Below are 10,072 nucleotides of genomic sequence, written 5' to 3' on the forward strand. Positions count from 1 at the left end.
CAAGACTGAAGATGAAGATTCGCTCACCAACAAGAGGATATATTAGAGTATATCGTTGTATTCAATACAATCATTTCAAGCTTAGAATGCTTGATACATTCCAGCTTGCGGGGGAATGTTAAAATAGTTGAGTTTTTTGTTAGTTGGTTAGTTAATTTGGTTAGAGTAGTTAATGTTTTCTTCCCTTTATATAGATGATTCAATGTAACTTTGTAAAATTCAATAACATTTCTCATTCCTTCTTGTTCATAAAAAAGATCTCTCTTATTTATAGCTCCTACCATTTTAACAGAATTAGCAAGAAATACATCTAATTTGAGTGATATTTATCACTCAACGTAATAATGAGATATTTATCATTTATACATAATAATAATAATAATAATAATAAAATAATAATAATAAATACATTTATCCTTCATCATAATAGTTATAGTGTAGAGATATTACTATTTGTTTTGTCTCATTCTATCACGTAATAATGAGAGTAAGTAACTAATGTGTTTAAGCCTTGGGAATCACAATTAAGTAGCAACACAAATTTTATGAAAAACTACAACAAAGCAGAGGTAATTCTTTTCATCCTGGAGCCAATATAAATATATGATAATACAAAGAAACCGTAGTTTTAATTTATTGGGAAAACAGCCACATAAAAGTTCATAAAGGTATTAATAGATATTTGCTAGATGTTACTAGTACTTGAAAAGGTAGTAGAGCATAAACCTAGGAAAAAGACTTGTATAGAGATATATATACGTGAAGATAATTAATAAAACTTTGTTAATATATTAAAAATTTAATTCCAATTAAAATTTAGTCATGAATGATAGTATCAAATAACATAAAATATATTTGTCTCCAAATATGATATGTTGTATGAATCTCTATAAAGTTTTTCTGGAAACTTGGAAGGTTAAGGTGGTTTACAAAAATACCATCGGGAAAAATAGCAATCAAGTAATTTGTGGAAGTTTAGCACATTGATATTTTAGAATAAGTTGGAATTAAGATATGTCTACATTGTCGGGAGGTTTCAGAAATGTAATAATATAATATAAGGATTATATTTAAATATATTTTAATATATATGCGCTGACAGTCTAAAGACTTATACACACTTAATGTATCATCTATCCTTAATTTTTATTATTTTTTATGAAAAGTCAATGATAATTGAATATGAATAATAGATGATATAGTGATAGTATAAAAAATCTTACACCATTAGTATATACATATTTTTCTCGTTTAAATATGTCAAATTAAAATTATAAAGTAATTTTTGAAATAAATGTGACATCATGGTTATTCTGTTTCAAAAAAAAAAGTCATGGTTATTTAGCATGTATAAATATGCATACTTGCTTACACCCATTTTCATATATGAGACTACTCAACTAAATTTTCCTCCTTTTCCATTAATCTGCAAGATAATTTGTGTTTTGAAGATACCATTATCATGGCTTCTGATTTTAATCTAACCCCTTCAGATGCACATCCAGAAACAATGGATTTCCTTTCACATACATGGTGCAACTTTGCTGTACAAGCTTTACAGCCTCAGCATGGTTCACTTGTTCTATTTGATAACTCTATGGACCAATTAGTTTCTGCTAGCCCCATTAATTCTCATCCTACAGTGAGTCAATTCAATTCTATGCTTAACTTTTCCAATACTATATATTAATTCATTTATTCATTCATTCATGTCTAATGTTTATTGAACTTACAAAAGATGGAAAAGAGTGCCAGAATGGATGATGCAGATTTCAAGTCTTTGCCTGGTTGGAAATCTAATGATGTTAAGGTAACAAATCACTCAACAGATAACATTTTAATGATCTTATTATATATTGAGGGATATGACATTTTATATCAGTTTCCTTTTTTTTCTTCTGCTTCAGTCATGGATATGGATGCAGCAAGCCATGCATCCTGAATTAAATTACAACAGTGGTTTCCGAAAGAAATTGGTATGTAATATTTTCTTTCAATCAATAGCTGCATGTCTGCTAGTTCAAATTGAGTAATTTACAACATTGGTAGGTTTGTCATTTACATAATTTTAGTCCGTTCGAGTTTAGGTTCCTCAAAAATTGAAAAAACTAATTTGACCATAAATAATTTGATCCACATTTGAAATTTTTTAGAACCTTTTTGGATTTTTCAAATTTTGAGAGAACAAACTACTAAGGAACCATGAAGGACTGAAATGTGTATTTACACTAATAAATAATGAACACCTTTGTCCCTTTGCATTTTAGTACTTTTTGTTTGAGTTGTGTGTACTCTTGAAAGATAGAAAACAATTGAAATGGAGATAATTTAATTTGTTGCATGAGAAAATTGTAAAATTCTGATATTCAAACAATGGAACTATTTGAATTATAATAGAGGCAGGATCCAATATATTGTCATGATGTAATTCTGCCATAAGTTTGAACAATTTTTATATATCTGATAGTGTTTTTTTTACCTTGCAGCTTTCATGGAAACAGATGATACCATTGAAAAGTGTGTCAATAAAGAAATGGTTTATGGAAATAAAGTTGAAGAGGAAAGAAGAGCAAAGATTGCAAAGAGCAGAAGTGCATGCAGCACTTTCCATTGCAGGGGTTGCAGCTGCACTTGCAGCTATTGCTGCAGAGAGTTCAAAAAAGGACTCCAATGAAGATAGAGATGCAGCAATAGCTTCTGCTGCTGCATTGGTAGCAGCCCAATGTGCAAAAGTAGCAGAAGCAATGGGAATAAAGAAAGAGCAACTTGGCAATGTAATTAGCTCAGCCATGAGTAGCACAACTACAAGTGATATTCTAACTCTCACTGCTGCTGCTGCTACATGTAATAATAATCTCTTGAATACTTTTGTTTGATGAGAGTTTCTTACTCACTTGGTTATAATGTTAAAAACTTAGTTAGAGTAACAAATGATATTGACAAAAACAACATTAATATGATACAAGTTCAGTAATACAGTAATGAATAAGAGACTTCACTTAGAACAATACATAGTTTTCTCTTACCTTTTGGTACTACCAAGAGTATTTACTCACTTTATGGGTAAAGAACTAATCCTTTTCGGATTACGTGGCTGCCCCTCCCAACAATTGTCATTCTCAGGAGTCGAACTCTTATTGGGATCTAGTGTGGTCTTACACTACTAGACTAACGCTTTATTGTTAATTATGTACTTTATGTACCATCGACCCGCTGACCCTATTGGTTAACTGCAGCATTAAAATGTGAAGCCACACTTAAAGCAAGATCAGGATGCAATAACAGATTGAATGGTGGAGTCCCCATCTTGACCATAGAAGACAACAATGATTTGGACTTTGACTTTGAAAAAGGCAGATCTATTCTTTCACAGGGTGCTGAATTACATGTAGAAACACCAGAAGGTACAATAATGCTATAATAAAATAATAATAAGAAGAAATCTCTATTATATCTAAGTTAGTTATAAAGCATGTTATGTTTTTTAATCTATGCTTACTTCAATGTTTTCTCAAACAGGGAGGTACACGCCAAGATCAGTGCGTGTCATCCTAAACAGTGAAGCCAAGGTTAGAATTTTGGACACTTTTATGTCAATCCACATATTTTGATTGAACATATCTAGAAATATCATTGTGCTACTTGCTATAATCTTATCATCACTTAATTTAGCTTTCAGTGTTTTCAATTATGAAACTTGCATACTTCAAATCCTCAGTCGTGTAGCCGATGATCTGCCGAACATCGGGCCGTGACAGTTACTCTTTGAAACTTACATCTCGCAATTAAACTTAAGAGTAATTTAGACATTGGGATTAAATCTTGTGCTGCTAGTGTAGTAGCTATACTTTTGTCTTTCTACCTCTGGATGCAATGATACTCACTCTAAAACTACAGGTTGTACTAATGATGAGGAAGCATAATCTATTGAAAAACAAGAAGGAGAGTAAGTGCTTTTTGTTTAATCTTTCACCATGTTCTTTTCTTATTCTTCTTTCTGCATTTCTTTATTAAAAACTTAGAAGGCTCAATGACTTGCTGCTTACGGCACTGGCTTTAGGTATTGTGCTGAATATACATGCGGAGCTGTACAAAGATTCAGAAGCTGATACATGCTATTTGATTGTTTTAAAGACCATAAGAGGCAATTTCAAGCTAGATATGGCTACCGATTATCGTCGTTATAAGACATGGGCCACAACCATCAATCATATGCTTAGGATCTCCACTTCTTTTGCAAAATATGAGCTGCAATTTTACTAAGATTCATGTTATCAGCACTTGCCTAACCTCTATGTCCATTTCAAACTTTGTACTTTAATATATGTGGAACTAATGCATATTATTTCCCCCGTTATTAAATCCCTAATGCATAACCATTGTCATGATTTATGATAAATCATCGTTCCATCTATGAAGCAGATCCTACTTAGTGAAATAAAAACTTAGTTATTATTATTGTAAAATTATGTCATTATGATATCCATCAAAGAAATAATCTTCTTAACTAACAACATAAATGAACAACTAGAGAATGTCCAAGGGAGTTCAGATTGTTAGACTTTGTTTGATAAGTTTGATTATAATATTAAGAAACACCGGCCCTTCTTTGTACAAAACAAACATATTCTCCGGACATAATTCTCAATACGGGTATTAAAAAGGTGACACATCAGAAATATGAATATCTTAAATCTTCACACTAATAATAATAATAATAATAATAATAATAATAATAAAAATAAAGCAAAAATAAAAAATATAATGTATTATTTATTTTTATTTGATATTGCATTTTTTAATTGGTGTAGGACATATTTTTTTAGTATTATCAATGAAATCTCTTACTTTTTTTGGGTAAGGAACTAATCATTTTTCAGTTTGTGGTTGTCTTTCCCAATAAGTGTCACTTCCAAAAATCGAACATTCAATTTTGGTCTTTAAAAGAGCCTTACACCACTAGACCAACGTCTTTTTCTTGGTAAGACATGTACAATGTTCCAAAAAGATTAGCTTTATTTCCTCTTTTTCTTTGTAAGCCCACTTATTCATTTACATTGCTGGCCCATTACTGAGTAAACCCAACTTGGATCCAGTAAGATCCATAAACAAGGAGGAAGAAGAAGAAATGAATTAACTAATACAAAATCCTTAAAAATTGAGACGAAGAAAGAAAGAAAAAGAGTAATGTATACACATGTAGATCATAAACAACGAAATTACAGTAACAGTAGCAGTGTGATCTGTGAGAAAAAGAATGAGACGAAGACAAAACAAGAACGAGTATGAATCAGAAAAGCACAGAATTCCAAATCCAGATTCAGAGAACTCCAGATTCGAGGATTGGTCAGATAAACGAGTATTATGTTTCTGCTTAGCATTCCGAATCATAAACTCTCTTCTAATTCAGACTTACTTCAATCCTGATGAACATTGGCAAGGACCCGAAGTTGCACATCGAATCGCATTTGGGTAATTAATTTCAATTTCTCTTCCATCAATTCATACGTAAATGTCAAAAGAATAAAATGACATTGATTAATAGACAGGTATGGTCATTTAACATGGGAGTGGAAACATGGAATTCGAAGTTACTTACACCCTATGCTCTTTGTTCCACTTTATAACCTTCTCGCTTTTCTTCGTCTCGATAATCCTTGGGTTATGGTAAGTTTCTATCTATCTTATTTCATCACCAGTTATACATGAATGCATGTTTCAATTTAAAACTGTGTGTTCATTTCATTCTTCATTCATTGTTCCAAGTCGTAGACCTTTAACTTTGTGAAATCAACTGTATGTGTTTCTTTTAAGAAAAGAAGGTTGTGCATTTTATTTTTCCAATGAGAGCTGCAACACCGAACTAAAGACTATAGACTCTGATGACCAAAATGTCAAATGTTCCATTGTTGTGAGCGATACTTGTTGGGAGGGACAACCACGCACCTCGGAAGAGTCAGTTCCTTACCCAAAAGGTTGAGAGGATACCTTTGGTAGTACCAAAAAAAGACTATAGACTCAGGCTTAAGAGACTATAGTATATTGGCTTGTTACATTTCATAGACATGATTCCACTAAGGTTAGTATCTTCTCATATCGGGGGAAACATGATCGTCATGTGTAGCAAATCTCCACCTTATATTTATGTTAAAACTTATTTAAGCCATTGTATCATTGATATGTTTGATACATGTGTAAGTTTCAGATCCAATTCTATTTTCTCCAAACACTTTAGGATCTTGATCCCTCTACTAATTCTATTTTATGCTACATGTTTCTTAGATGAAGGCTCCCCGGCTGCTGCAGTCGGTGTTCTCTGCAGTTGGTGATTTGTACTTGTACAAACTTTCTGCAGTTCTCTTTAGTCACCATGTTGCAAAGTGGGCAGTATCCGGCTATTTTTTATTTTTTTAGCACGAATGAGTTTGTGTCATGTTAGATGTTCTTGCTGCTCTGCATTATTTATAATAATACTTTCTAGCATCTTCTTCCTCGTCCTATATGAAAAGTTGAAAACTTAACTCAGTTGCAGCTATTTTCCCAGTTGACCAATTGGTTCATGTTTTATTGTTTTTCTCGTACACTATCAAATAGCTTGGAGACTGTTCTTACAGTAGTGTCTCTTTACTATTGGCCCTGCATGAGATCTTCCAACAAATGTTCCTTTGTTTCAAGGAAGTGTGGTTTAGTTGTGGCTGCATTAGCTTGTGCTATTCGGCCAACAAGTGCAATCACATGGCTTTTCATTGGCTTGCTTGAGCTTTTAAAGACACGTGACAGATTGAAATTCCTTTTTTATGAAGTGGTTCCTATTGGGTATGTTTTGGATATACAATCTTAATCATTTTGCTTATGCTTTTAGAGAATCATATATCGTCATATTTATTTTCCCCTTTCATGATTCGCCTTTTCCCGGAGGCCATATTTTATTAACATCTCGGCTCACTTTGTCAGGATCCTGATGGTTGGACTCACCTGCTTATTAGATCATTTCATGTATGGCAAGTGGATTCTAGTACCGCTGAATTTTCTAAAATTCAATTTCCTTTCATCGGGTGGAGACTACTACGGAACTCACAAGTGGCACTGGTACTTCACTCAGGGATTTACAGTCATGATCTTCTCTCACTTACCATTTTGTATAGCCGGTATCATTTATTCCAAACAGTGGAAGTTTGCTGGCCTCATTGCTTGGGTTTTGGGTTTCTACAGCATATTAGGTCATAAGGAATTCAGGTATTTCTATCTGAATTGATTACATATGCATATTAACGTATAGTTGGCCCACTGGTATTTGGATGTAGATTATTTAGCAATGTGTGTTAACATAATTGCATATCAATTACTGTGAGGTACAGGTTTGTCTTGCCAGTTCTTCCCATAGCTCTGATGTTCTCTGGTTATTCTTTGGCTGTGATAGAAGATCCTGGTTCTCCAGTGTACAGAGGAAAAAAATCTTCAGAAAAGAATACTAAATGTTCTCCCAAGATGACACTTGCCATCTTATTTTTGCTTGTTACCAATATTCCAATGGCTTTGTATATGAGTTTGGTTCATCAGGTATCTATTTGACAAGTAATTGTTGAGCGAAAAATCTTCTGAAAAATCTTTAGATAATAATATATTCTATATTTTCTCGACAGAGAGGACCTGAGGATGTTATGAACCACCTTGCCGGTGAAGCACAACATGGGAATGTAAGAAGTGTCCTATTCCTAACGCCTTGCCATGCTACCCCCTACTATTCCATGCTGCATCATAACCTGCCAATGCAATTTCTGGACTGCACACCAAGGTTTGGAATTTAGAATTCTGGAATGGCTTGTAATCTTAATTGGGACTAAAATAAGTTCATAATTCTCGTGGATGTTATCATGTTCTGCAGTGAAGAGAAAGGAGTTCCAGATGAGTCTGACCATTTCATGATGGACCCTGCTCCTTTTGTGTCTGAATATGCAAAAAAATGGTCTCTGCCCAGCCACATTGTTTTATTTGATTCAGAAGAACAAAAATTGAGGAACTCTTTAATTTCATTTGGTTATAGAGAGGTAATCAATAAAGACTGTTCTATGATAATTACTGCTTATTTAGCTTTCTAATGTTGCTCTTAATGCGGGTACTTTGTCCTCATTTAATTAACATTGGGATTTAACAACAGGAAAGAAGATTTTTTAATGCTCACTTCAAGGTAGATCGTGATCTTCAAGCTTCGATTGTTGTATACGTTCTAGTAAAATAGCTATATCCATCTGACCTGCAGCAAGTTTTGGTCTTGTGAGAATTCAATACTTCAATTTATATCTCAAGTGTCAAGGTATGTTGTATGTTAATGTATTGCTTACCAGGGAAATTGCAGTGGCCAGCTTGTAAATTACCTTTCTTATCTTAAGATAATTATATTTTTATAGATAATCCACACACCTACTGTGAGATCATTTTCTGGTTTAGCATCACCAGATTATTCCTGTCTAAGTAAATATTCATTTTGTGTGACTTTCACTTGAACTTTGATTATAAGAATGGTGGAGGATGGTCTTTGACTGTAGAAAAACCTTAACCCATGCCTATGCCAAGATATCCTCATGCAGTCATGCAAGTTCTGTTAACATTCTAGAATATCATTTTACCACAATGGTAAGAAATTATCATAGTTTTACTGATAATACTGTTCAGCCAGATTTGTTAAAATGGAAAAACACTTTACAAAAAATCATTAAATTTGTCTAATACTTATTTCACATTTATCAGAACATACAAAAAATTTCTATACCTACTAATGCACACAAATGAGATAGTAATTCAAATTGTTTGAATAAATAGAGACATTTAAGAAACTCATTTATTATACCTTGATACAAGAGTAAGGTAAGGCATGGATATTCTTTTCATAATTCTGATTAATACAAGAGTAAGGTAATACTGTTCATCCTCTTCATAAACAAACCCACTCTTGGTATACGATTTCTTTTCTGGTTCATTGTTAACAGCTACATGAACGTTCAAATCTGTTATGCCTGAAAGACAGAAAAAGAGTTTACTCACTTTTTGGTCTAGGAAAAATCCATTCTGGGATATCATGTAGGAATAATAGAATCTCTTAGTTATACAAAGTGATTCATATCTCCAAGGAATCTAAATCGACTACAACAAGCATATGAAGTGCACTAAACACAGATTACGGGTAATATTAATCATAATTGATTTTATGATGTCTGGTTATTAACATAAAATTTCTTTAGATCAACGTGGGAAGAGTGAAACTGAAAAATATGAAGCTAACTCAGATAATAATCATTTGAAGTAAATCAAATCCCACAATTCTGAGGCAACTATACACAAGTTTCCAATCCCATAGAAACTAATTTTTAATAGTAATAATAGTAAGAGTAAATTACATTACCTTTATTAAGAGTTAATGAAATTATACAATCTTCATTCATTTTTACACTTACATATGTTAATTCACATCGATTAGTTTTGGTTTCTGATAATTATGTATGTGTTGATATACAATTATAAATTATTGTCAATTTAGAACTTCAGCTTGAACAAATAAGACAAATTTTGGATAACATTTTTCTTATACGTTTGAAGTTCAGGTTATAGGACAAAACGTTATGTCACGTTTACTCCAATGCTATCGGATCCTCCTTAGTCCATAACATACCTACTTATTTAGTGATTTATTTATCTGTTTTATTATATAAAATATTAAGAAATATAATTATTTTCATTCTGTTAAATATATGATGTTTTTCCAAATATATAGGACAAAACACAAAAATAATTATTTATTGTCTCAAATTATACACATCACTAATAAGAATGAAGTAAAAATAGAAAAAATAAATATATAATTTTTTAATTGATATAAACATAATTTAGAAAATGATGTTGTTTAACACAGAATCGATTCCTTCCCATATCAAAGTGACTCACCCAATAAATAAAACAGTTGAACCCTTACCTATTTGTTGACGAAAGGCTTTAATAAATTGGTCTCAGCATAAAAACAAAAGGTGATAAGAGAGATACCCTTCACGTAACCATAACGGTGAATATAAAGATTTGG

General features: G+C 32.3%; 2 protein-coding genes across 3 annotated transcripts; both read left to right on the forward strand.

The window, feature by feature from the left end:
* Positions 1,438–4,345, forward strand: LOC109355313 (VAN3-binding protein-like). The gene is made up of 8 exons (XM_019598401.1): positions 1,438–1,642; positions 1,739–1,810; positions 1,908–1,976; positions 2,487–2,844; positions 3,237–3,404; positions 3,520–3,569; positions 3,898–3,946; positions 4,061–4,345. The coding sequence occupies exons 1-8, from the start codon at positions 1,463–1,465 to the stop codon at positions 4,261–4,263; spliced, it is 1,149 nt and encodes a 382-aa protein (XP_019453946.1). The 5' UTR covers positions 1,438–1,462; the 3' UTR covers positions 4,264–4,345.
* Positions 5,160–8,453, forward strand: LOC109355275 (GPI mannosyltransferase 3). 2 transcript variants are annotated; one of them, XM_019598345.1, is made up of 9 exons: positions 5,160–5,472; positions 5,550–5,667; positions 6,283–6,387; positions 6,533–6,816; positions 6,955–7,236; positions 7,359–7,560; positions 7,644–7,795; positions 7,886–8,048; positions 8,159–8,453. In XM_019598345.1, exons 1-9 carry the CDS (start codon positions 5,258–5,260, stop codon positions 8,237–8,239), a joined length of 1,602 nt encoding a protein of 533 aa, XP_019453890.1. In that variant the 5' UTR covers positions 5,160–5,257; the 3' UTR covers positions 8,240–8,453. The 2 variants fall into 2 exon arrangements, with proteins under 2 accessions (XP_019453890.1, XP_019453898.1); XM_019598353.1 differs by having other exon boundaries at positions 5,357–5,472; positions 5,546–5,667.

Source organism: Lupinus angustifolius, chromosome LG01 (genome assembly GCF_001865875.1).
Source record: "Lupinus angustifolius cultivar Tanjil chromosome LG01, LupAngTanjil_v1.0, whole genome shotgun sequence".
NCBI lineage: Eukaryota > Viridiplantae > Streptophyta > Magnoliopsida > Fabales > Fabaceae > Lupinus > Lupinus angustifolius.

Excerpts from the sequence above, each read along its gene's own strand:
- LOC109355313 (XM_019598401.1), top strand. The coding sequence starts at position 1,463 with ATGGCTTCTGATTTTAATCTAACCCCTTCAGATGCACATCCAGAAACA. Across the intron at positions 1,977-2,486 it reads GTGGTTTCCGAAAGAAATTG|CTTTCATGGAAACAGATGAT; the intron begins GTATGTAATATT and ends TTTACCTTGCAG. Across the intron at positions 3,570-3,897 it reads TCCTAAACAGTGAAGCCAAG|GTTGTACTAATGATGAGGAA; the intron begins GTTAGAATTTTG and ends CTAAAACTACAG.
- LOC109355275 (XM_019598345.1), top strand. The coding sequence starts at position 5,258 with ATGAGACGAAGACAAAACAAGAACGAGTATGAATCAGAAAAGCACAGA. Across the intron at positions 5,668-6,282 it reads TCGATAATCCTTGGGTTATG|ATGAAGGCTCCCCGGCTGCT; the intron begins GTAAGTTTCTAT and ends CATGTTTCTTAG. Across the intron at positions 7,237-7,358 it reads TTAGGTCATAAGGAATTCAG|GTTTGTCTTGCCAGTTCTTC; the intron begins GTATTTCTATCT and ends TGTGAGGTACAG.